This window comes from Oxyura jamaicensis, chromosome 1, assembly GCF_011077185.1.
Source record: "Oxyura jamaicensis isolate SHBP4307 breed ruddy duck chromosome 1, BPBGC_Ojam_1.0, whole genome shotgun sequence".
Lineage (NCBI taxonomy): Eukaryota > Metazoa > Chordata > Aves > Anseriformes > Anatidae > Oxyura > Oxyura jamaicensis.
The window spans coordinates 113249397-113276953 of NC_048893.1; the positions used below are offsets into that span (position 1 = coordinate 113249397).

General features: G+C 42.1%; 2 protein-coding genes and 1 long non-coding RNA gene across 13 annotated transcripts in view; 1 reads left to right on the plus strand and 2 right to left on the minus strand.

The window, feature by feature from the left end:
* CBS (cystathionine beta-synthase) overlaps positions 1-10124 on the minus strand; it is a 63178-nt gene extending 53054 nt beyond the window's left edge. For 2 of the 5 annotated variants that reach the window (XM_035315898.1, XM_035315895.1), the window contains exon 1: positions 4866-4919. The gene's annotated coding sequence lies outside the window, so the exon portion shown is untranslated. Of the gene's footprint in view, positions 1-4865; positions 4923-9935 lie in introns of those variants that run through there. The other 3 variants (XM_035315899.1, XM_035315897.1, XM_035315896.1) reach the window with 3 other exon arrangements.
* On the plus strand, positions 1-20952 carry LOC118160861. The gene is made up of 3 exons (XR_004747708.1): positions 1-12; positions 5588-5591; positions 20821-20952. It is a non-coding gene; the product is annotated as an uncharacterized LOC118160861 (long non-coding RNA).
* Positions 11622-27557, minus strand: part of U2AF1 (U2 small nuclear RNA auxiliary factor 1) — a 16509-nt gene continuing 573 nt past the window's right edge. The window contains exons 1-9 of one of the 7 annotated variants that reach the window (XM_035315914.1): positions 25875-25937; positions 23101-23167; positions 22209-22275; positions 18792-18841; positions 18081-18179; positions 17059-17192; positions 16610-16702; positions 16395-16495; positions 11622-14645 (exon numbers count right to left, since the gene is read on the minus strand). In XM_035315914.1, coding sequence (XP_035171805.1) covers positions 14401-14645; positions 16395-16495; positions 16610-16702; positions 17059-17192; positions 18081-18179; positions 18792-18821 — 702 coding nt within the window. In that variant the 5' untranslated portion in view covers positions 18822-18841; positions 22209-22275; positions 23101-23167; positions 25875-25937 and the 3' untranslated portion in view covers positions 11622-14400. Of the gene's footprint in view, positions 14646-16394; positions 16496-16609; positions 16703-17058; positions 17193-18080; positions 18180-18791; positions 18842-22208; positions 22276-23100; positions 23168-25592; positions 25650-25874; positions 25963-27557 lie in introns of those variants that run through there. The other 6 variants (XM_035315910.1, XM_035315911.1, XM_035315916.1 and 3 more) reach the window with 6 other exon arrangements.

The following is a 27557-nucleotide window of genomic DNA, read 5'->3' on the forward strand; positions in this document are numbered from 1 at the left end:
TCAAGACAAAGTGTTGAAATAATTCACCTTCTGGATGTAAAAACTTCCACATGACCAAAATGATATTTTGCTTTATTTGGGTTAATACGTGCCGAAGAGCCAACACAGGCTGAATCCTGTACTCGACTCCTGACGAGGACTAGACCGCGAGGCACCAGTCCAAGGGAGCTGCTATAGCATAAACGTATGCAATTTAACACCCTCCGTCCTTGCTAGCAGAAAGAACAGTTTACTTCTAGCTACAAAGACCCAGCCTTCACTTCTGTTTCTAGAAGGTGCCTTGCTCATAGTTCAGAATATCACTTTTTTTTTTTTTTTTTTTCCTAAAGCAAAAGTATTGGGGAAGTTTCAAGTTCTCCTGCAAGCCACTTCCACAAGCTCCTTCAGACAGCTGATGCAATACTGGACATAGACATTGGCTGCCTTGGCTCAACACTGATGGCAGTGGCAGTATTTACCAAGCTCACCTAATAAGCATACCTTGCTGCCAAAGGATCAAACCATTTCCATACACAAGAAGAAAGCAGCAAGGGATTACAGAAAAGAAGCAGGAATTTTTATTCTGCTTCTAGGTTCTTATAAAACAGGGGGCGTGAAAAGCAGGCTTTAAATCACCCGACCTCAGTTTCCTGCAAGAGGGTCCAAAATTGTGGAGAAAGGGAGAGAAAATCTGTGGCAGTAAAAATGTCAAAAGGTCTGAAGTAAGTACTTGTTGTTTGTACTGCCTGCAGGAAAGACTTGAACCTGGCTGCCTTCGTAAGCTGACTTTTGGAGGACTCCCTCAAAATTGGGCAAGACAACGCCATTTCATTTCCTCTGTTATAAGGCAATAAAATGAAATAAAATCCACCAGCAGCAACATCCATCACCTCTTGAGCCAGAAACAGCAGAAGCTAAGGAAAACCTGTATTTATTGCCTTCAGCTAAGAAGCAAGATGCTCACACATCTTTAGAGGAACGGCAAGACTTTGATCCTTCATCAAAGCTTCAATCATGGGGCTAGAACTTGGAACAAAAATGAGGCTAGAGAGCAAAAAAATAACCATAAGCACTGCCAGCAAAATTCCTGTCACCGAATACCAATCTTAAGCGCATCATTCATTGGAATGAACACAAGCTCCTGTTTAACAAATCCGTTCAAAATGCTTTATTAGGCGTGACTGCAAATAACCCCACACCCACTCACCTCGAGGTATATAGGTATGCACATATGCATTTAGGAAGTCAAATTCTAACCACATGCTAGCAGAGAATCAGTCCCTGCTACGGTCAGCCTGGTACCTCAGATTCTGAAGGACAAAATCCCAGGACAAACTTGGGAATTATAAAGGGGAATTCCTACCACAGAGCTCAGTGGAGACTTAGGAGCAGCAGCAATGGCTTGTTGGTGTATGTATGAAACAGGTCAGGAGCCCAGCGTGGTTGGTTGTGTCCAGAAGCAGCAGGGAGACCTCAGAGCTTCGAGCTCCTCCAGTGCTACCGACGAGCCCTAACTTCCTCACAAGTCACTCCAAACATCCAGCTGGCTCTTCCAGGCCTAGCTAATGCAACCCCAGCAAAACATGGGGCAGATGTGACCAGTCTAGGACACCCAAATTCACCCAAAGACATAAAACCCTGTCTGCAGGCCCAAACCAGGACACTGGGAGCTCATGCATCTTTCTAGTGGGGACATGTCTGAGGGATGTGAAGGAAAGGGGATGAACAGAAACCAGCAAAACAAAAGACAGTAGTGAATTCTTCACTTGCCTGACCCCTTTCTCAGCCGTCTTTCTGGGAATCAGGCTGGGGAAACAGGACAGGAGAACAGCAGCTGAGCACAGCTCGGAAGAGCCTGAGGGAGGTGAGCTGCCGGAAGGCTTCCCCGTCTTCAGGAGAGAAGTTCTGCCAGCCTGAACCTCGGTTTGCTGGAAAGGTGAGCACTCCCGTAACTAGCTGGGGGTGTGGGCAGGGCCTGACTAGAAAAGCCTGACTGACTTCCACCATTATACCTGCAGAGCACACGAGGCGGAAAAATCAGAGCCAATTTACACACAGCCATTCAAACCCGAGCCTTGGAGGAGGCTTGGGAGGCAGGCAGAGATAGGAGATCCAGAAAGCCTCCTGGACGAGGCCACACCTCTGCATAAATCTTCACGGGGAATCCAAGATCTAAGCTATTTCTCAACTCCTAAGTAAGGAGTTTACAGAACAGGATTGAAGGCCAGCGAGTGAAATGAATCCCCAGACAACCTGGGCTGAACTTGCTCCACAGAGAAGTTCGGAGCTACAGTTTCTAAGGCTGTTCACAGTACGTGATATCAGCACTAATGCAGACATGTAGAGAGTATCATGTGTGTGAGAACATAATTAACTTGAGTCGTGTCTAAAGCAGAAATTAAGCTGTCTAAAAAGCAGGTTTACGAGGAGGATCACAGGGAGATGCCCTGAGGGCTGACTGCTCAGCAAGAGATGAGATACAGGATTCCATTACGCTGTGGCCTGAGAAGGGCAGACTTTGACGCTGAGCAGGTCCACGAATGAGTAAACCACTAAAAACCAGTTGTTCTGCTTGCTCTGTGCTATCGCGGGGTCTCAGAGAGCTTTGGGATCTTCACGGGTTACCAGATATAGCAGTGCACACACAGCTTTGGAAGCTGTTTGGAAACTCCACAGCTGTAAAAGGCTCAGGAGACAATCAGCCAGATGTTTTTTGGTTTGTTTGGGGCTTTCTTGGCATTTTTTTGGTCATTTTTGTTTTCTCTCCCACCCCCCCAACTTTGATACTTCCTCAGTAGCAGCCAGTTATCTATTCTGTGTCAGGAGACACCAAGGGACCTGCAGTAACTGAGCTATGAATCAACAGTACCGTGGCTCCAAGAAGAGATGCTTCAAGAACCAAGGTCTCACCTCTTTGCTTTCCTCTGCAAAGCAAAGGGGAATCGTGCATCCTCTCCGTGAGGACTCTTCCTTTCAGGGCTGGACTGCCATATACACAGAATCCCGACATGAAACATGCAGGTTTTTCGTGCCCCCTGACAGATCTCTAACACTGCAAAGACATTACAACTTCAACAGCAGAGCAGCACCCACAACTGCTGTGCTTAACACCAGTGAAAACATGGAAGTGTTCCGTCTTCCCTCCCCACACAGGAGGAAAACTGTGCGTGCAGCCCTGAAGATGGTGTGCTGTCTGACTTTTCCTCGTTTTTTCAGTTCTCCCCAGGCCTGCCTGGACTCACCTGATAAGACATGAATCTTCATTCAGAAGACCTAAGGAGCAAAACAGCTCCAGAGGAAAGGCTGCAGAATGAATGCCTCATCTGCCCTTCTACCTGCTGCGGTCACAGACTTTTATTGTTTCCTCCCCGGCTTCCAGTTTCCTCCCTGCAGCCAGGGCACACAGAGGGGCCACCACTACCGCCTGCGCAGTGCTCACAGAGTGCAGGCAGGGGACATCACCTGCCTCTGCACAGGTAGCGCAGCAGAGCCTCGGAAATTAGTCAGCTTGCCCAGCACAATAGGAAACTGGAGCTCGGTCTCAAAAACCTGGTCGAGATTCATAATGGGGCAGTCACAGCTTCCCTTCCTAGGATTACGTGTCCTCCTCGAGGCATCGTATCTTTTGTTAGCACAGGACCTCTGATAAAGATTGGCAGAGAAAAGCTGATCCCCGCTGCCTGGGCCAAGACATGTTTTGTGGGAAAGACCAGGTGCCACCCACTCTGGCTCCACCGGCAGAGCTCTTGGCAGGCATCCCCCTATCTGCCTCGCTCCTACGCATCTCACAGGCGGACAGCAGGCACCCGCCAATAGTCAGGGGCCAGCCCGTCCAAACCTCCCTGCAGCCTGCTAACGCTGCCAGCGCCAGATTAATGATGTACCTGAGCTGTGCTCCTGGACACGTGCCCCTGCAACCCCTGCCACCAAAGGCAGATTTTGAAAGTGCTGCTCTGGCTTCCAGAAAGCAGTCAGAGGGCTGTGATGGGACACCAAAGAGCTGCCGACCAGCCTTGGGAAGGATGACGTCCTCAGATGCTCCCCCTTACACAGCACCTGAGCCTTACTTTGTTAACAGCGATCCCAAGAAACACCAGGTCCTGAGCAGGTATTGGCTGCAGAGGCTGCACCTCTGGCACAAAACACCCAGGTTTTGCCCGTCTCCAAACCATGAGTTTTGCCCACTTTCTGCAGCACGAGCTTACCAGAACACGGAGCTCACGTCGCGGCTTATCAGACGGGCTTGTTTGATGGGTAAACACGCGCTGGGGTGGCTTACCGGATCGGGGCCAACACGCTTCCCAACCTCCACGGCCAAAGGCTTCGGGATTAGGAGGATATGCAGGAGAGAGGCGAGGAACCCCCCACCTGCCGAGCGAGGGCTGGTCCTACAACCAGCATTACGGGCACTGCTCTCGAAGGGGCTCTCAGCCAAACCCAGGCTTTCCCCAGAAAACGGGGAGGGGATGGGGGGGCTGCATTGGGAAACCCTCGGGGAGCCCAGGGGAGGCGTGGGGGGCGAGGGGAGGAGGAACTGAGCCCTTGAAGAAGGGTTGATCCCAGCCTCCCTCCTCCTCCTCCTCCTGGCAGCCGAGGCTGCCGGGAGCATCCCCACCAGCCCCCTCCTCTACCCGCAGGCTTCCCCGACACCAAAAACCTCCCCCTTTTTTTTTTTTTTTTTTCCGGGGCGGCCCCCAAACCACCAACTGGCCCCCCCCCCAAAAAAAAAAAAAGGATGAAAATTTAATCGAAAAAAATAAAAACGAATTTTAAATAAATAAATGAGTTTTAAAAGGCTTAAAACAGCACAGCGCGGCACCCGGCAGCTCCCCCTCCCCCCAGCCACCCGCGGATGATGCAAGGGGCGCCCCCTTACCGGGCGCGGCGGGAGCGCGGATGGCGGCGGCGGGAGCGCGGATGGCGGGAGCGCGGATGGCGGCGGGAGCGCGGGGTTAAGAAGAGCCCCGGACCCCCCCCCACCGCCCCCGAGGCCACGCCCACCCGGCGAGGGAGGGGGCGGCACGGCGCGCGGCGATTGGCCGAGGGGGGGGCGTCGGCGGGAGGCGGGCAGCCAATGGGCGGGCGGCGGGGGGCTGCCCGCCGCAAGATGTCGGCCGGCCCCGCGGCGGCGCGAAGACAGGGCGGGGGGGGGGGGGAGGGGAGGGGGCGCGGGGCGCTTGTGGGATCGGTGTAAAAATATCAATAAAGAGAAATGTAATTAGAGGGGATTTGTCTTTCTGCGTGATTCATCCCCGTGTGTCGCACGTGGTCCTTGTGATCGAAGGAAATAGCTCTACGCCTGTGCGTGCAGATGGTGTGCAAACAGGCGTGCTGCGGGGTATGGGGCGCTGTATAAAAATAAAGGGTAAGGGGCAGGGTGGTTCGGGCAGTGGTAAAAAGAGGAGTGTGAGGCGGGATGGGGCCGGCCTGAAGCTGAACGGGCAGCCTTGGGGTTACGGAGAGGCCTCCCGGGTAAGGAAATGGAGCGTGAGTGGAACGTGGGGCGAGAATTACGGAAAACAAACAAGCCCCCCGACAAACAAACCCCCACGCAAAAAAAAAAAGAAAAATCAGGAAAACCACTGATCAACGCAGAACAAATCAAGAGAAAGGTGTATCAGCCGTAAATAAAAGCAACATTGAGGCAGCTGTTATGCCACATACACTAAAAATGCAAACTCAGCTCAAAAAAAAACCCCACATTGAAGAATAAATGCATTGCCTCTTCCCCTGCCTCCACCCGGACCAAAATAAATGTAAAACCTACATCAAATCCTACGTTGTTATCCTCATTTTCCTAAAGAAAGACTTACTTGAAAATACAGCTGTCAAACAGGGCGATTATTTACTTTAAACTGCAGTTTGCCTAGCTAGTTACGTCTGAAATATGCATGTGAAGTTTGGTTTGCACAGGTGACCATTAGCACCGCTGGGAAAGCGCCAATTGGAAAAGCACGTGGGAGCAGACCCTGGCTTGTATTTGATGCTGCTAAATTACAGAATGATTCCTCGGGTCTGAAACACGGTTACAACTTCCAGAAAATGGGTGCAAATCTTGGAAAACTGAAGGCGTATCCACCGAGCCCAAGGAGGGATAAGCCACACCTTTTCTCTTTCTGCCTTTCAGGAAGGAAAGAGAAAAGAGGCACTGAGTCAGCTCTTCTGTCTGAAGAAGTGCCAGCCTGGTAGCAGCCACTGCAAGTTCAGGCAGATGGGCGTTGAGATAGGAAAGTGACAGTACAGATGGGTTTGCCAGATCCTTCAAACTGCGAAACAGATACCTTGGAGAAGACTTGTAAGACCGAGTGACAGCACTAGGTACATTGGAAACTATCTGAACGTAAGGTGTGATGCTAACAAGAGCGCCATCTGTAATGGCACCACCGCTCTGTACTCAACAGCTGATCTCCTTCACTGTGGCAGCAGCCAGGTGAAGGTAAGCTTGCAATATTTACAGAAAATGGGAGTTCTGTCTTGCCGTTGCTATTAGTATCGTTAAAATCAGTCACGGTGGCTGGAAATGAATATACAAAGCTTTTCTGACCCTACTGCATCCTAATTAGACCAGTACGACCGAGCACAATCAGTGGGGCACTTAGATTAATCTTCAAACCAGCCTTGTGAATAACTCCCATAAACCAGCAATTCGCTACCAGTGTCATAAGTGGAGCCCCTTAAACCATTTCCTGAGATTCAGGAGCATCTGCCAATACTTCTCACCTAAGGAAAAAGGAGTTGCTGAAAGGGTTGGTGTATAATAAAAATTGTTTGATCTGCAAAGCAGTGATGTGGTGCTGACCAAAATATTAAACAACTTGCTTAGAAATGGCAAAGATTCTTGTTTCTCATACCAGTGATGGTATGAGGAGAAAGATGCTTGTTGGACATCTGCAATCAATGACCGAAGGGCAAATGCTGTTGTGGTAGAATCCCTAATGGAGGAAGATCGGGTAGAGAAGTTCTTTTTGTGAGCGAGTAATGAAGTGATCCAAAGAACCAATGTGCACTGGTGGTACCCAAAACCTCTTTGGAAAGGGAGTGCACGAGGCAATCGCATGAGCTCAAGGAAATATTTTTATATAGAGGGAGGAAAAAGCAGCCAAAGAGGAGCCACTCCAGATTTTATTTTAACTGAGTGGGAGAGACTGCAAACAATTTGGAGGACAATCACAGTTCAGAACAGTCTTTGACAGCCTGGAGAAATGAGGTGGCAAAGTAAAATAGGACGTTAGCCAATAAGGACACATGCAAAATTTTACAGCTAGGCAGGAGCAATGAGCTTCTGGAGCAACCACTATCTGGACAGCAATTGTGTAGAATGGAATGTATGATTATAGTGTCATGCAAACTCAATGCAAGTCAACAATGCCCCACTGTTGTGCAAAAAGCAAACATCATACAGGGTTATACAAACAGGAATATAGTCTGCAGGACACATGGCACCCAGCACTGGTGCGCTTAATTGAGGTACCATGTCCAATCTGGTGTGCTGAATTTCAGAAAAGATAGGGCCAATGTGGGACATGGTGTGTAGTGCACAACAAGTTGTAGAGGGAAACATGACTCAAGAGGAAACACTGAAGAACAGAAAACTGAAGAGGGGCAGAACTGTCTCCAATTAGGTAAAGGGCAATAAGGAAAGGGATAAACCACTTTTCAAGTTCCTTCAGAACAGAAGGAAAGTGGAGAAGGTCAAAGTTGCAGCAATGAGGATTTAGTCTGGCCATCAGAACGACAAAATTACTCAGGTTGGAAAGGACCTGAGGAGGTCTTCAGTCCAGCCTACTGCCCAAAGCACAGTCAGTCCAGAGATCAACCCAGGTTACTTGAGCGTTGAGCAGTTGGGTCTTGAAAGGCTCCAAGGACAGGGCCTGCAGTCAGTCCAGTGCCTGGCTGTCCTCACAGGGAAAATGTTTTCCCAGCGCCCAGGTGGAACCTCCCCTTTCAGTTGATGACCTCAGTAAAGATCATGGCTTCTCTACTGCCTGCAGGCATAAGGAGGCAGCTGCTAGGTTCCCCAGTCACCCCTTCCCTTGGCTGGGCAACCCCACAGGGCCACCGCTCCAGCCCCTGAGTGTCTCAGAGCATCCCCCCAATAACTCCAATTTACTGATGACTTTTCCACATCGGGGGCCCAAAACAGTATGCAGTATCTACACGTGACCTAACAAGTGCTGAGCAGAGGGGAGTAGTCACTTCCCTCAGTCAGCTGGCTGCCCCTGGTCATAATGCTGAGGATGCAGTTGGACCTATGCGCTGCTGGGGCGTGCTGTGGCCTCACGTCCAGCTTGTTGCCCTCTGCCACTCTGAGGGCCTTTCCTGCACATCCATTCCTCAGCCAGGCACTCCCCAGCTTGTGACCTGTCAGGGGCTTGCTCCACCCCAGGGCAGGACTTGGAGTCTGTCCTCATTCAATTTTCAGGTTTCTGCAGGCCCATCCCCTCCACCCCATCCAGGTGCCTGTGGAGGACTGCCTTGCCCTTTACTGCGCCAGGCACACCACCATGGTTTGGTGTCATCCACAAACCTGGTGAGGGCACACTCATTTTCTTCTCTAAGTCACTGATAAACAAAGTGTTACAATGGGACAATTACTAGGACAGACAGACACCTATGGCACTACACTTGTAACGAGCCTCTGGGGAGGTTACGACCCTCTAAGCCCAATGATACAGTCAGTTTTTCACCCATCTGACAAGTCACCCATCCAGACTTCAAAAACATAGCTTGGGTAGAATGGAAGACTGTCAGAAACCTTGCTCAAGTCATCTCCTAGTCCTAAACGTAGGACATCAACCATCACTTTCCCTTCACCTACAGATCTATGCCCTTTGTTGAAGATGGCCTTTCCGAAAAGTGTTAAAGTTGCCACCATGTGTGTGTTTGAGACTTACAAACAGCTAAAGACCAAAAGCTCGTCTCCATGGAAGGTAAGCAAGAAGGGCAATTAAATGTCTCTTTGTTGTGGTTACCATGGTCACATGAAAGGATCAAAAATCATGAGTCAAACCCCTCCAGAACAAAAAGGCCAGTCCAGACGTTAATGAGGCTACTACTTGGTTAGATTTTGGCCTGTCTTAGATTTTGGAATTTCCCTTGCCCATCCCCAGCCCAGCAACAATTACTGCAATCTTAAAGTCAGTAAGGCTGTCTGCTCACTTTCCATTTGTGCTCCCTCTATCAAATTTCTTCCTCCTGCAGCTACAGATTTTTTTTTTCCCCTCCACCAACACAAGTTCCATGTTCACTAAAGAGAAAGGAGGAAGAGAAAGTGATGGAAGATCCAGGACTGTTCTGATCTGTGCAGCTCTATCAACTTTCTTTTAACAAAAATGGCATTAGCTCTCAAGGGGAGACAGGTGGGCAGGAAAGGGAGAGCTCCCTGGCTCTTCCTGCAGCCCTCAGGCCCAAGAGGCATGCTGGTGCACCAGGCTGCAGTGGCAGAAGCTGCCTCCCTCCTTTCTCCTGGCTGGAATCCCAGACAGCTCCAAGAAGAAAGGGAGAATGAATGGTCTGAAATACAGCCAAAATTCAGCTGCATAGGTGGCAACATTTGAAGTAAGTCAGGCGCTGGCAAAAGCACAGCAGGCCTAAACCTGGCAGACTACACGGTTTTCTGTAAAAAAACTGAGGGGCAGGAATACTGGCTTGACTGCTGTGTGCTGCCTTTCTCCCAGTTTGCCTTGTAGCCACTAAAACCAGAGCAGGAACTTTTTTTTTTTCTTCAGACCTAACTAAACGAGCAGCTTTGGAAACTGTGACAGCTAGAAGCAAGTCAGTGACCTCCAGCACACTGATGGTGCTCAGGAAAATAGCACTCTGCATGCCTTCTTCAAAACTGATGGAGTTTGTCCCAAAGGAATACCTGAACCATTAAGTTCACTTGCCAGTGGGGACAGCTGTCAGAGCTCTAAGTATTTTTGAGGTACTTGGATCAAAGGGGCAATCGTACTCACGCAAACTCTTTCACAGGGCTCCAGCTCACCTGAGAAGTTGCTGCCTGCCGTTTCACCAGGAGTTATCACCTTTCTGCTCTGCTGATGTACGAATGCATGTAACTTGTCTTTGGTCCTGTCAAAATAATGGAGTTAGAAAGCAAACACCAAAACCACAGCTACAAGAGAAGTGCTGAACCCGATGATCACTGGAACTGGAGCACTATGTAGTCATTTGTGCCTCAGCTGACAGAGAGAAGCACCGCATTTCCCTTTCCCACTTTGTGTATGTTGAAACAAAGACACTGGCTACCAGAGCGTTTGTTGGCATACCTGGTTTGTTAGCTCTCACCATTCAACCCATTCTCATAAATCTAATTTTACAGTTGAAACAGAGCAATTGAATTGACACCTTTTTGGCAGTAACTTCCAGCAGGAAGATGGAGGACAAAGAGGAACCTTCTGAAATGGTTCTGTTGCTGCTGCTGCTGCAACAACGGGTGAAGATAGTAGTCACTATTGGCTCTTCTTACTGGAGGTTACAATTTTACAAGAAATTAAACATGACATGCATTACCAGGAGATTAGATATTTATGACTGATGAGCGCATTGCTGACAAGGAAGAATCATCCACATAGTTCAGGACACGTGCTGTTTCCTCATACATGTGGATTTAACAAATCAAAAATTGCAAACAAAAAAACTGGAGACATTTGTAAATAAGTATGACAAATAAAATTGGCTAATTGAATGAATTCAGAAATACTCGTACAAAGTTTTAGAAAGCATCACGTGTCAATTCAGGATTGAGATGCGCTGATAGTTCTACAGATAGTTGGCTGCAATTTTTTTTTTTTTAAATGGAAATTCACGCATTGCAAGGTAAAGTTATGCACTATAGTAATACAGCTCTGCTTCGTCCTTGCACTGAATAGTAAATTAGCACAGCTATAAATATTCTCTTCTGTGACAGCTTTACCTACTAGGTATTACTTCCTTACCAGCTGAAGTGAGTGCACACCAACTTGGCTCCTATTTTCGAATCTGACTTTTCCAAAACAGGACATTTTTTCAGACCAGTCATAAATACCACAACCACTGGCAATTACCAGTGCTTGGAGAACCAAGTGATTAACATTCCCCCATCTGCTATGAAAGCAGTTTCAGTTCTAGTATGTTAATGATGGCATATTCAGTTTAAGCTGCAATTGTAAAAGTAAGACAGCGGGTGTTAATCATTGTTGTCCATTGCCAAAGTTTTGCAGCCTGAGCCATGCAACATCAGGAAAAATCATCTTTAACAAACTATGTCCTCTCTGTTATTAATTTTCTCAGGTAAACATGTTTTCTGTCAAAAATGAGCATTCTTGATCTCTGTAGACCACCACAATAGAAATTTACAGGATTACTCAACCATAGCCCTTACCAATTAAAAAACAAGCAAAACAAAGCACAAGACCCCAAACAAATAATAAAAAAACAACCCACCAACTCCAAGTTGTACTCTTTTGATACTTCATCAAGTATATATGGTTATTTTTGTTTTGAATTAAAGACATATTCCACCAGCCCTAAAAAACAAGTCAAAGAATCACTTGAAAAAGTAGCTCAAGCCAGCCGCTGAGGATTTGAAACTTGTAGTCTGTCCTCATCAGTCATTTAAAGAGCAGCATCCCATCTAAAGGAAAGGGATAATTTTTGTCAGATTCTTATAAAAAAGGCTTTATTTTGAACAAATTTTCTCCATTTGGTTTTACAGTCTCAACATACATCATATTCATGGACAAGCAGCATTTTCACAGAATAAGAGCCAAATACAAATAAGAGGAAGCCATTTGGGATTAACAGTTTCAACCTAATTGACTCAGACTTCAGAAAATACTGTATGCTGTCACTTATTTGAGGTAAAGAAATTCCATAAATTAAGATCCACTGTTTAACAGAAGAGCCAACAATGAATTATCCGTATGACATAGGTACCTTTTGGGCAGAGGGGAAATCTTACTCTAAGACAACGGGGTCAACAACAGAGTAAGGAAGTGGGATGATTTCCTACCTTTGTATTGGCAAACCAATCCAGTTTGGACTACCACATTTAGTTAACCAAATTTGTGCAGTTTAAAGTTTGAAATTTGATGAATTTTACTGGTAGGTTCACCTGTAAGGCTGTGTACTAACTGAAGCTTTCCCACGAGCTTGGTTTATGTGCTGAATGCTGGCACTAGCCAGGCTATCAGGTAACAATCAATCAATGTACAAGTTGTATCCCCCCCCCCCCCCCAAGTATTCAATTAAATCCATTGCTTTCTTGCTTTCAGTGCTCTTTATGACATATTCCAGTTATGTGGTGAATTTTTGGGTAGCAATCAGACCATAAAAGGAAGCATTGGGTGGAATTTCAGACTGCTTTCTTAATTAAAAAAAAAAAAGTAAAGGGGGGTTAGAAATTGGTTTTCTGCTATTTGTTCACACAAAAAAAGCACCTGCTATTTAGCAGTGTTTAGATAAACAGATGAAAGCTATTATAAGGACACATTTAAATTAACTTGTTTATAGAGCACATTAGTTTTTGTTGACAATCCATATAAAAAAGATCTTGAGCATCTGTAAATAGGAATGACATTATATTAGATACCGTGTTAAAAAAAACATTGGCTCTTCTCACCTCTTTGAGCTTGAGATTTAAATTAGCTCACTAATAATTCTAAATCTCACTGAAGAAGAAATGGAATTGGATTAATATCCTGCAAACAAGAACTGCGTTAGAAACGTTCAATTCCTAATACCTAGCAAAAATACCACAGGTTTCAGTTCAGCCATCTATTCTAGGCACTGTTCAATTTCTTTCAGTGAAAAAGAAATGATAATTTGATTTACGTATCTGCAACAGAATGTAAACAGTGAAGCAACCTTCATGTAGAGATGAATTTCTTTTAAAAAGTTACTGGCAGAATAAATTCCACAATCTGTTTGGTTAAACCATCCAGTACAAAGAAAATAAATTCAAATGGAATTGGTGCAAGAATGTAGTTCCAAGAGGTAAAATATATATATATATATATATATATATATATTTAGACAAGCCCACTTTTCATTATCATTTGGTTTGCCAACTCCAAGTTTCTGTGAGCAAAATGGTTTTGCACTTATTTTGGTGACAGAGACGCTGCTTTTGACACTTCCATATCCTTTATATTTCTTTTTTTCTTTTTTTAGTAATCAAGATCTATCACTTAGCAAGTTATTAGACTGAGAGTTAAAGAAGCACTAGTAAATTCTCTCACATTGGAAAACTATGCTGTATTAGGTAGTTTCATGTATGTGAAGTGTATCTTGCAGAAATATGACCAAATTTTCATGCAATGTCGCAAACTGAACAAAAGCAGACATGAATGAATTTAAACTGCAAGTCAGCCATTGTACAAACAGTCTCTAGAGATGTTTCAGCAACATTTCAATTACAGCTTTAACTCCTTAAGGGATACACAGCCTATGATATATAGCTATTGTGCAATTCAATGGAAGAAGTCTTTTTTTTTCTTTTTTCTGAGGAAACTGCCATCTGTCCATTATCTTTTTATCACACTTCAGACCTCATGAAAAATAAAGCTAGAAAAAAAATATTTTCCACTAGCATGATAGTTTGCTATCATTTCGAAGGCTAGTGAAATGCTTTTTGTTAAACAACAGCTAGGAGAACATAGAATGAAAAAAAATCAGTCTGTTAAGCAATTTGGTCCTCGTATTTAGGACCTTTTATTTCCTTCAATAGCTCCTATGTATCCTGTTGCATGGAACATGAGTTTTTAAGAAAGAAACACACTTGGCCTGTTAGGAATCACTGCGATAAAAACATTTTTTGTTGTTTTTTCCCCCCAACACACGCTGCACTAGGTAACTTTCTAGCCAAGACAAGGAATTTAGTCAAGAATCATAAAAAAAAAAAACCCTGAACTATCAACTCTGTCACTGCCAGGAGTAGCAACTCAACTACTCCAGAGCGCTTAGAAAATAGGCTTTAGATTTTACACCAAGAAACTGGATTTATTGTAAATGCCACAGTCACATTGATAGACAGAGCACAGACTTCTGGTAACAAACAAACATACATTTTTGTAACTAAGCATATCTACTTGGTAAATAAATGCACTTCGCACAGCCTTCCTTTTAAATGTGCCTAAACTAACCTAAATAAGCAGACAGCATAGCAGAAAAGGGAAACTTATGTAACTGTTTCTTAAGCAGTATATTATTTTTACTATGTATATAATATTTTATATTATATACACACACATTTTCATCAACAGTTCAAATCATACCCAAATAAAAAATAAAAATAAAAAACCAAAAAACTGGCGCTCCTCCAATACATTTACCACCTTTCCCTCAGGCATAGTATTAATCCAGGTATTTGTCAAGATAGAGGAATGACAGTTAAAAAGACTCCCCCCACAAGAAACAAGTTACACAAAGAATACTGTATCACTACAAATTTTTATTCAGAAGCCCATCTTTAAAAAAAATCTCATTATGAACTTGTTTGGTCAAACTACAACACTTTCTAGCAGACATACAGTAAAAATGGCATGGCTCAGAATCGACCGGATCTTTCACGATCTCTTGACCGCCTCCTGTCGCGTTCGCGTCCTCCTCCTCCACCACCACCACCTCCACGACCACGATCTCTGGATCTAGACCGACGTTCACGGGACCTCGACCTGGATCTATGCCTTCAAAGAAAGTTTGAACATTTTATTGTTTCACCATGTTCAGTCACTCACTTGCAGTGCGATGCAGTGGAACATTTGAGGATGAAAGTAATGGCAGAGAAGAAAGACAACAGGGGATTACAAGTACTGGTAAATTGGCACTCAGACTGTGAAACCACGTATTTCCTCTGTACTGAACAAATGTTAACACCGAGGAGGCAACACATACTGTGAAAAGACTCAACTGTTCACTGCCAGTCACCCATTGTAATCCACGTACAAAACTTAAGGCATGCAGAGGAACCAAATGCACTTTTGTGCAGCTGCTAATTGAAGCAGCAAGAAAAGGGGACACCTGCTTTTGCAGATATGAATAGCTCTTAACTACACACAGGATAAGCCTACAGCTGTTTACAAGTCCAGTTCTATTAAATCAACTGCATTAACTAGCAGTTCAACATTAAGTTCTCTTCTGTTTGTTTTCCCCTTCCACTTCCAGAAGCCATCAATGTTTGCAGATAATCTTCTCTGCCTCTAGGGTTGATGAATTAAACTCAGGAAGAAAGCTAAAACCACACAGACAGAATGTACTGCTAGTACAGCTACTCTGATGGATTTATATGTTTTCTGTAACAGAAAAAACAAGTAAACACTACAGTTTTCAATAGCTGTAGAGCTAAAAAGATCATGGAAACAAATGCTCCAAGTCTAGGTTTACAGAGTATTGTTCCAAACCAAGCTGTTTTGGGATGGGAGTATAAATGGGGACAAACTTTACTCTGACATGGACACGCACACAAAACTCTTGTGTATCACTGAGCTTTAAAATTAATAAATTAACCTATTTTTCAGAAGTTCCAGTATACGCTTCCTGTTTCCACTTGAAACTTTGATGCGTGTCGTTCTGTGTAGCATTGTTTTCAGGCCATTTTATTCTATACAATCTACCTGCAAAGCCCAACTGATGCAAGAACTTTTTTTTTTTAATATCAAACTTTTACTGATAGCATGTGACACATTCAGCTTCACAAAGAATTTAAACAGGGCCAATAAAGTCCAAACTGTATGGAGGACTCAAGTATTGTATTTGTTTTACCACAGATTGAAATTGGGCTACAGGTAAAACAATCATATTCCAAAGCCAAACATGCAAGTCTGATCTTTCTTGCAATAAAAGACTGATGTACTAATGCCTTACTAAGTCAGAGAAACCTAGATTCAGATTCTTAAGAGTGACCAAAATGTTAAGATGACCATATTTTGTCTTTTTTTTTCCCCACACAAATCATTCAAGCACCCTAAGAGCTTATATTTATACTTAAATCAGTATTATATTGTGATATTTCAGGAAAATATTTAGGCACGAATACATGTGCCTAAGCAATTTAATCTGAATTTCCAAAGTTAAATTTGTCCTCACAGATTCTAAGATACTACCAATTAGAGACATTCATATGAAAAAACATTTTCATAATCCCTCTGTGATTCAAAGGCAAAGTTGTGCTCTACCTAAAAGCAAACCCAAGAATTTTCTTTGCTTAGCCTAAACGACACATTCCTAAAAATAAGGAGTTTCAATCCAGCTCAAAGCGAGCCATCCATAAAAAGGATGTCACAGTAACAGCAGTGGTATAAGCTTTTCTACATGGTTCCTTAATGAATATGTAAGGTAGTATTAATATTAACCTCCTGTTACTCAGAAACAAATATTGGCTAGAAAAGCCAGGCATTAACTCTTAAATCAGACTAGGAGAAATAGTAAAAACACACCAGGTCCTGAATTCATCCACAGATATGCCCGACAGAACCATAACTTCAGTTGTTTTACAGACTCATTCCTTTGTTCTAAGTTGGTCACTTGATGCCCTTGACTGGTATAAGCCAGAAAAAGCAAGAGAGGATTTAAGTTTAAAGGTTTGTCTCCAAAATGTTCAGCAACTGATCTATAGTTTATCTATTTTAATTGTGTTTAAAAGCAAACTCACTTTTTACGACGACGCCCATACAACTCGCGTCTCAACTCTCGAGAAATGGGCTTCAAATGCATGAAGTTGCAGAAACCTCCTCGTGTACACTCCCTGAAACAGAATTCAAAGATGGTGTAGAGCTGAGAATTTTCAGCTAAATCAGTTTGCCCTAAACCCTACCTAGTAGACCTCCAGCCATTTAAAAGTTAATCACCTCTTATATAAAGAACAGTAAATCACCATGATCATTTACTGAAACTGACTAGCTCCTAGATCAAAATGCAGAAGATGGCAAACATCAAAATGCTGCCTGCAGATCCTCCTGGTAACAGAAGGACATTGATATAATGTTACCTGAAGCCTTTTTTTTTTTCCCCTACCCTAAGCTACACATAAAACCCACACCCAAGCAACCACCTGGTCTGTGCAGGCATTTCAAGGTAGGCCAACAGGAAGTCACTTTTTACCCCATTTCATATTGACGGCAACAGGCCTCTCTGAAGTCGGTCACAGGTGAAAGCTCAGCATGAATGGGCTGTCCATTAAACCAGCGATTGTTCAGGTCAATCACAGCCTTTTCTGCATCTTCTTCACGGCGAAACTAAAGGCAAAATTAACACATTTACTCAAGTTATAGAGAAGCAACAAGAGAAGCAACAGCAGTAGATTAAAGACTCCTGTCAAATCAGTTTTGCGGTACCTGTGGCCTAAGGCTAGCAATCAAACTACGAGCTACTTACGAGTTCCTGGGACAGTCAAATCAAAGGTAAAAAATTTAGCTTCAAATCCTGCTCAATGGAAAGCTAATCACAACACCAACATTATGTTCTTTGTTATGTTCTATTTGGTCTTTTTAGTTTTGCAGCTTGCATTACAGAACATAAGAACACTGTCTTCTTATTACAACTTTAAGCAAAAGCGAATGCTTTGGAGTACCTTCCTATATTGCCAATGAGCTAAATGTAATAGAACTTTTTCAAGCATTTAAGAGAAATTAAGAGAAATCAACATGAGAACCAAAGTTCTCATTCATTTAAATTATGATGACCTACACAGACAAGAATTTTAGGCCTCAAAATACTTTCCAGTTAAGGGAACGTACAGTAAAAATATTCAAACAATCTCGCTCATCCTACCCTGCTTTAAGGTCAGTTTCGACCTTAAACCAGCCAGCTGCTGCCAAAGGTAAACTGGCTACAAGAGGTTTTGTTTAATTGTGAAGTCAAAAAATAAATGTACCTGTTGAAAATGAACCTCTGCTCATAGTGAAGCGCTTTAAAAGCAGCATGATGGGAAGAAAGACCCACAATTTATCTTGGCAAACTAAGCAGTCCATCAGTGGAGACTGTTGATTCTACTATTTTCACATTCCAATTTATATTGAGAAGTTGGAGAGAAGTTTAGAACCTGAAGACCTTCACAAAAATTACATTATTAAAGCACCAGTAAATACTATTCAATGCATAATAAACATTTCTTTTTATCCTACCTTTACGTATACGTTTCCAACTAGATGGTCTCCAAGGTTATCACAAACATTCATCTCTTCAACCTCGCCGTATTTTTCTTCCATTTCTGTGAAGACCTCCTAAACACAAACCAAACAATTAAAAAGTAAAATCAAATTTTTGGGACACATTAGATAAAATACAGAAGTAACACATTTAACTTTTATTAAGTACAAAAGGAAGTTGTTCTTAAAAAAGTCTTCACATATCTCATTTTAATATTGGTACTTGCTTGGCCTGTTCTGTGTCCATCTCTAAGCACAGCGCTAACAGGATACAATAAGTAGCTACGGAAAACATTAAGCATACGGTATTTAGGGAACACAGAACATGCACTGAAAACACTAAACATAAGTCTCACAGTTACAGTATTTCTTAGATTTATTTCTATACTAAAAATTACATTTTTTTTTTAATTTACAGAAGAGAGGGGATTACAGAAACCAAATGCTACATGGCTTAGGTTGATGATTTTTAAACAAAGCCTACTACTCGCAGTAAAGTTAAAGGCAAACTAACTGAAGGTTATACCAGCAAATACTTAGTATTAAAAGTTTAAAGTTTATACAAACACCTAAGGAAACAAGTCTTTTTGTCTGACTCCATTTACTTGTAATATACACTGAATCTAACTTGCTTCTAGAAATTTGAGAATACTTTGATACATTTGGAACACTGCTTTATTCACATACCTCAAAGAATTCATCATAATGTTCCTGCATCTCAACATCGCTCACTGCACCTGTAAAAATCAAGAGTCATACCGATTAGGGTCTATAATGAAGGAAGAAGAGATTCTGATTATACTACAGAACATAATCTAGAGATGCCGTCTGGAGCATAAAGGACACCATATAGCATTTTGCTAACTAATAGGAATATTAAAAAAATAAGTACGTGTGAACAGTTTTAAGTCCCCCAAAGTATTATGTCAAAACATTACATTGACATGATGAAATCAAAACAAGTTTTAAATCAGAACCAAACTTGTATGCCACAAATTTCAAGGGAGGAAGGGGAAAGGAATTGCTTTGAAATATCATTTCAATTTGATGTACAATCCCACTATCTACCAACAGTTTTACCTAAACAGAAGGCAAGTGCTTTGTCATATCTGTGCATTTCTAAGTATGATCACAATTTAGTGTTTCGCTTCCTATATGCAGAATTTCACTTTAACAAGCCCACCTCTCCATCTCCAGCACATATACACCAGAATTTGGGAGTTCACAATGTAACACAGCCCAGAATTCCTTTATCTTATTTATTTACTTCTAAAGAATTTGCTCAGAAGAGTTATTAAAATGAGTTTCCTCAGTGGTCACAAAGAAGGGTACCACAATGCTTTGTGATACAAAGCAATTTTTTTTTTTTTTATTTTTGTTTGTTTGTTTGAGCATCACTTAGTTTTTCTATAGTCCTGCAAAAGAAGTAATTTAGTGCAAGGTAAGCCAGCCATATAGTCAGGTTAGATTATTTTCATGCTCCAAGCTGGACTTCACAAATGAGTGCTGCTTGCCTGCTGCTATAAGAAACAACGTCAGTTTGGCTGATTTTTCAGAGGATTAAGAAATAAAAAAAGAGTTTCCTTTATTTCTGTCAGTCTACAGCATTTTATGGTAAATTAAGCTGTGTACAGCTTAATGTATTAGCTCTTCAGCAGCTAAGTGGTTTATTAAGATCAAGCGGAGGAGTTTTAAAATGAACCCTGCATTTTATGCTAGAAAAATATTCTAGCCTTTAAATTACAAACACTGCTGTTTTAGTTCACAGAATGTGAAAGAAACTGAGCCAACAAAGCAAAGTTTATTCAGTTCGGGCTGCTATGAAAAAACAGATGCTTTGAGCTCAGGCATTTTTGGCTAACAGTACGACTTGGAAGAACATGACATTTTTTCTTCAAAGTCACTAATAGTAACCAGCCACACTCTGGAACTGCAATTATTTTTCCTTCCACCCAGCTGCCTCCTGAAGAAGGCTACAGGAGGCTTGTCATGTAGTTCAGGCTAACAATGTTTCTGGATTTGAAACATGTTTGCTTTTCAGAGCTTTCTTCTTCCCCACCACTTTGTCACGGTTATACAGCAATTTAAGGAAATACCAAACATTAAACCAGTACTTCTTGACAGTTAATACTTAACTATACTCTCAAGGTGGTGCCAACACCACTTGTAACAGCTTACTCATATCTAAGGATTTATTCATTGACTTCTTTTTAAGATATCAGATAGGGCTCCGAGAGCCACACAGGGAATAATTAATTTTTACCAAATGGACAAGTGCTAGAAGCTTGTCAGGAGATTGATTCCACTGTCAAATTAAGAGATCATAAGCAACAGTTAATGACTACATGAAGGTCCTTTTAAGTGGGAAGCATACATATGCACAGGCTTTACAAACGTTCGTATCCCAGGGCCACCGGTATCTGAACCTTGAGAAGCCCAATTACTAAGTAATATACTCAGAAAAAACTACTGCTGTTCAAAACTAAGGTTAATCCTCTATGATGGCAATAGAAAGGAAGACAGTTAAGCAACAACAAACAACGCATTAAACAGCTACCCAAGTTATTCATTTAAAATACATGCAGTACTTAAGTAGGGACAAAAAATTGGAAAAAAAAGACAGGGAGCTGGGAGTTTCAGCAAACCTACTGATAATAGAGCTCCAGCTCTACCACACAAGGTATAGTTAGGCTCTGTTAAATAACTGCCCACTCAGTTGGATACCAGTATTTAGAAGACTAGAGAATCTGTTCAAGTCAGGACTCTTGCAGCTGTACATTCGAAACAGCTCCACAGCCCAAACTGCTGTAACTGTACAAATTAGTTACCAGCGCATGGAGAATTTAGGGACAGTGGAAATACCCAACTGGGTATTTTTAGTTTACCGAACCAGCATTGACTACTAAGCAGCTACAACAAGAGGGTCTACAAACCAATATAACTGTTTAGGCATCTAGACAAACTTACACAGCTCATTACACATCTAGCTTGACTGTGTCACATAAAACAAGCACAAGTTACTTTATCAGGCTATTATTACTTTTAGAAGCAGAAGACACACTGTTGACTTTTAAGGTAGTGGCTGATTTCACAAAGCATGTCTAATTAAATGCTGGTAACTAATCTGAAGTAGTCTATAATCCAACAGTCAAAAAAGGAATAGCCAAACAAAGCTTTATTACCACACATTCAATATTCATTTCAACAAGAAATATTAGTTAAAATATAACACCGATCCTTTTTGATACTAGAACTTTTAAAATTTAATTTTATTTTAATATGATGATTCAATCACAATGATAGATAAGTAACTGAAGATAAACAATCTTGTTCATTTAACTTCTGCCAGTCTTAGAGTAGGTGTTTCCTCTTTTGTCCATTCCTACCTCATGAGGTGTCATTAAATTAGTTCATGACCATACCCAAATGGCTTCCCCTCCTCTGAAGTACTTTTAAAGATATATTTTCCTAAGTAAATATGCAACTTGGTTCTGGAATTTGAATTTTCAAAGCATGGAGGGAATTTTTAACCATGCACCTATCCAAAAGGACAGCTGCCAAAAGGGAAGCGTTTGTCAGTCAAAGCGTATTCTTCCAAAGTAGACTCTACATGAAAGCTGCATTAACCTAGGACAAATTTCTGCATGCAGTCTGAAGAGTTTCAAAATCAAGTTCTCTTAACAGTTACAGAGCAGGAAATTTGTTCTGGATGAAGTCAACGTGTCATTGTCCTGCTCTTTTAGTCAGTGGAACCGAACGGATAGCATAAAACATACAGAAAAGCATTCCTAGGATGCAAGCAACTGGCAGGGAGAAAGGAGGGGGGAACAGAAGCAGCGCATCGAGACTGCTTTACAGGGGAAATACAATTTCAATGCTTTTCGATTTAATAGATGGTATTCAGATTCCCCTCATAGATTTCAGAGTAGGGAAGAAGGTGAGTGGGACAAAAAAGTTTGGGTCTTTTTTTTTTTTTTTGGACACATTTTTAATGAAATGTGGTCAGTTTGATCTGTTAAACTAATATGGTAGACCAGCTTAAGTCGACACTGAGCTCTGACAATCAAGCCCAGGGAACCAGTGAAGGAACTTGTATGAACTTACAGCGCAAACCGTCAGCAGACTGGGAAGAGTTTTGAGGGTTACGGTAAATGTTCAAGAGGGCAATGGTCTGAAATACAAAACGCAACAACTTTATATTATAGAAAATAATTTTAACAAGAAACTGGTTTCCTTTAGGGTCGCTCTAGCCGAGTCTGTGCTGAAAGAGAGGTGGTTATTCTCTCCCAAGAAGGAGAACTTTCACTTATCTGGTGACCTTTCTGAATCAGCCTAACACTGTAAAGTAATAGAGATCTCATGATACTCCAGTATTGTATTCTTTTTAAGTTATTTTACTGACCAATATTACTACGGAGGGGTTTGCGTGACTTCAGGCAGATATGTAACAGGTATCAACCAAACACAGTATTCGAACTACAGTCATAATTATTTGCTTGAATTTAGTCTTCCTGAATGGTTTTACGGTAGCAAAGCCCCAGGAACAGAAGTAATACAATATCAGAGCATAACATGAAATCTCCATTTTCCTAAAAAAATTAAGATGAAAGAAAACCCAAAGTTTTGGGAAACTTACCGTGCATCACCAATATGCCTATTTTTTTTTTTTAATTTTTTTTTTTTTTGGTTAGATCAAGAATTTGAGAAATGCCTGCAGTTTAACCCTTTAAAGAGAATGCAGTGTTAGTAAGCAAACATTTTTCTTTGCAGTGCAAAAGAGAAATCGCACCAGGTCCAATTTGTGAAATCGTGTTCTGCATTCTGAATTGCACACATTTGACAAGTTCTTGATTTATGCGCAAGAAGAGTTCCATCACTTGTCCTGTTTGCAACAGCTTTATGTCAGCAGCTCAGAAGCCAACATTATTTTCTCATAATTAGGAGTGGGCTCTTTAACACCATTCTTTAAAAAAATTTCTCCAACTGTGGGACTTACAGTGTGAGCCGTCAGCCGTCTGTGCACTGTTTTGGGGGTTACGATAGATGTTTTGAATCAAGATGGTCTGCGGGGAAAAAAAATAAAAAGGGGAATTCTACTGGCTGCTGTGCATATAATAGACAATTGCAAAGAGACAACTTGTTTGCAAACATCTAAAAGTATTATTTTATTCTTAAGGCTTCCTTTTGAATTTGCAGAGTATCTTCCAAAATTGCATCCAGACCATCATATTATGAAAACAGTTTTAATTAACCACCAAGAAAGAGCTGCGTTTGTCTCAACAGCTATCCTCAAAATGGGAGTTGTGAGGCACAGTAACCTAGAACATCAAGCTACGTGGTATTACGGATATGCCTAGCTTTATCGTATTTTCAAGACCGGATTCATTACTGTAAGTCTAGGGGAAAAAAAAGATAGTGTTATGTGCACAGCATACAATACATAATGCCACAGAGTCTAAAATGTTACACCAGACAACAAGGCTTTTTAGGCATGAGCTACGTCTTGTTTTGTGTATCAGGAATTTCTTGGTGGAATTTCTGTTTAAATAATATAATAGCATCATAGGTTCACATGTTTCCGATCCTTCAAATAAGGACAATATCCTTTTAGCCCTTCTGCTTTTTACTTGAAGAATTAGCCCAGGCAGACTTGAAACCTTACATTTGTACCGTTCTTCTTAAAATCAAGTTGTCTGAAAAAACAAACCATGTTTAAGTTAGTAAACTAATATTACAAAAAAAATCCAAATGTCCATATCACTGTAAGCAGCTCAAAAATTGAAATTTGATTACTTAAATACAAGCTCAACGTCAGTTAGTATGAATCGCAGTCCCCAAATAATTTTAGCTTACACATTAATATTAGTAGTCACATTAAGAACTCAGAGCTTAAAGAAATCATAAGGACCAGCAATGTCATACCTACATACGCTGCCCACTTAACACGTACAGAATCTGTAATATCACATTTAAATCACACACGCTTGTTTTTATCATGGGTATGGTCATACCAACCGAAGCTTTGTGCTTTCACGGCCCAGGTTTAAAATAACTACGTTTTAGCCTACAATTGGAGAGAGCCAGAAGCATGCATATAGTTACAGTGTTTCTGCTGATTGGTGGTAATTTGATCACTCTGGATTGCGTGACCTTTCCTAACACAGCCCTTCAACAACGGCTGCACCAGCAATAGCAAGGGAAGATAAAAATGCGTTGGCAGTAACTTCCCATTAGTAACACACTCGTTCTTCTGTTTTCTATCACAGCTGATTACCAGTCGGCATACAAATAAAGATTTCTGTAATGGATCCTAGACGGCTGCCAGGTACGTTACAGATGTTACAATACAGCAAGGCAGCCAAGCACAATGCTGTAGCGATTCCAACACGTCCTGACGACCCACTTCAGGTGGCATTTCTACCTGCAGTTTCTACAGCAAGACTAAAGACAGCAGGGACAGTGGAAACTGTTGTTTCTTACAAAAAGCTGGGTGCAAAGACGTAGCTTTTCTTTTAACATTAGAACAACCACTGTGGAAGCTGTCTAGTTCTAAGTATTTTCTAGCAGCTAATGATTTAAATTCAAGCCTCTATCCTATCCCATTTCAGCATGGTGCCCATGTATGTCAGTAGCACGGAGCAGTTTGGAAAATGGTCAATGTTCTCGTAAACATTATTTACATTAAAAATTAGAGAGTTCCCTTAAGTGGAAAAACTGTTTTTGTGGATGAAGTAACAGCAGCGGCACCCACAGAGCAGCAGCCCAGACAGCCCACCCAGAGCCCTCCCAGCCCACTTACACGTTTACGAGGTTTAACTCGATGAGCGCCATCGCTCTAAGCTCCAGTCTGGTAGATGTTACTTGCCTCCCTCACGCTCCCCAAACCAACACCAGCCCAGGGGACCCCACTAACTTTACCCTTACAGGTAAAACTACTTACAATTCAACAACATCTACAAGTGCTACTACTAATACAAAGCACTCCCAAAGAAATCTATTTACCTGCATACCTTGACAGTCAGCAGTGATAGAAAACAGCAAAGAATACAGCTCTCTGGGTAAGTTTTCTGAAAACTGTAGAGCTCATAATAATAATAGCATCCCTATCATCCACTGCACCATTTTTTAAGTAGATGTGCAGTCATAGGTCTCATCTCCAGTAATATTTAGATAGCCAAAAAGTAAATCTGTCAAGTTAACCGATGTGTATACCCTCAGCAACCAGGCAAGTTACTTTCAAGAAACAATACTTTGACTTTCAAAGGAAGCGTGTAAGTTACTCTTGAAATTTAAGAGCCTGGTCAGAGAGCAAAGGTAATGACAGAAAAGTCACTTTTATTATCTTTTTTTTTTTTTTTTCTCTTATATGCATAAAAGACTTAAGTTCACACCTCTGAGATGGGCGGAACGTGCTGCCACTGTTTGTGATAATGAAAAAAAATCTGGGACGGTTTAAGTGCCTAAACATCACTGAGAAGGCACACTCACCTGAAAGTTAGCACTGGTTGGTCTCTACTACAGGCAAGCTTACAACAGCATCGCTTCCTGCAGCCATTAAGGGTGACAGGAGATAATTAGAAATGCTGGGAGAAGTAAATGGAATACCCCCAAAAAAGCAAAACCCCGTATAAACTGGGGCCAAAAGTGAACTAGTTAAATCTGGAGCTCTGTAATTATTCACTTGTATCTGAGAATCTATGTTTTAAAGTAAGAATATACTTCCACAAAGAAAAAAAAAAGAAAGAAAAGAAAAACAAAAGGAAAACAAACCTGGCTAAATGTTGGTTTGTTGTGCAACCGAGAACATCTGTCTCCATGACGACAAGCTCCAATTTTGAAATAAAATGAACAGTTGACTCTGCAAGTAAAAAACCCAAAGTAGTTACATACTGGAACAGAAAGACGTTAATATGCACTTCCTATAAAACACATGCCCCAAATGCCTTTATCTTGATGTGGAAAAAGTAACAGAAAAAAACAGGAGAGCATTATAGCAAATCCGTTCATATTCATTCCCCTTTATCCCTAATTTACAGCGAGTTACCTAATACATTGCACCTAATACTCAAACCCCAAGTACATTAATGACACCACAACTGACAAAAGAGATCCCAGCTGTTCTACCCTTCCAATCCTCCCGTCTTGTCTTTATGCCAGTTCCATGGTGTGACAGGATGGGAAATAAAGTGAAAAACACTGAAAAGTTACACTGTGAGCTACAGAGTTGCGTCCTAGTTCATGCAGCCCCCAGGTCTAGACAAGAATATGTACTTTCAAAGTGATACAGTTGCATCTCTGAATGTTTTAAAAACCCACCACTTCGAGGTTGTACATTAATGGTACTCTACAGGAGCACTGCCAACAGAACATTGGAAGTAATTCAGGTAAGAGGAAAAAACACGTTAGATAAATGAAGAAGTCATTCTGCTCATGTATATTCCCTAACTAAGCCATTTCCACCAACTAATTATTTCAGGATAAAGCTTTATTCATTTATTTTTACATCAAGGTAATTGCGTCTTTTCTTCAATCAACTACCATCTACCAACAGCTTCAAAACTACGCTGGTTTAGGAATGCTGGTAAAACTCTCACATATATTAGTATAATTCCTGTGGAATGATGAAAGGAAGAGCCATAAGGAGTGTAGTTACCTGAACTGGGAAAACTGAATGCAAAATTCCGGAGGGCAAGAAAACTATTATAGGCTAGACATTTGTGAAGTGAAATATGAGAATTCTCCTGGAAGAAAGATGACTATTCCCGTGTTCATAGTTAATACCACCACCTCTTTCCTCTGTCCATGTGGGGGAGAAATGCAAAGGTGCAAAGCAAATCTGATCTCTAGTAAAAGGCTCTACCGTGAATTGTAATGTGCTTAATATTCAACACTTTTGGAAATACGTTCTGAGCGTTACACTATACTTACTGTTTTTTCTGAACATTATGCTGAAATAAAAAAAAAAATAATAATAACAACTATAAAGTTTTGATATTTGGAGTTGGTGATCTTGAAAGCCTTTGCAAAGATAAATGATTGTCTGGTTTCCAATAACGCTTCGAAGTCCAGCACTTTGTGGAGAGTTCCGCTCGCTTTTCGGACACAAAACGAGCCCGGCTCAGGACTTTCACGCCAAACGACACACGGCTAACGCTGCCGAACTGCAGCACGTTTCGCCAGAAAGGCCGCTACGGCGACACGGGCCCACGCGGGGCTGAACGAACCGGGCCTGCCGCGCGGCAGGGCCACAAAGCACCACGGGGAGAGACAGAGAGAGAGACAGAGCGAGAGAGAGAAGCCTGCGGGCAGGCGGAAGCCACCCGAGGCGCCCAGGCGGGGGCGGGCGAGCGGCGGTGCCGGCGTCCTTGCGGCGGGCGGGGAGGGGAACAAAAGGGGCCGGGGCCGGGGCCAGCCACGAGGCGCGGAGGAAGGGGAACGGGAAGGGAAGGGGAA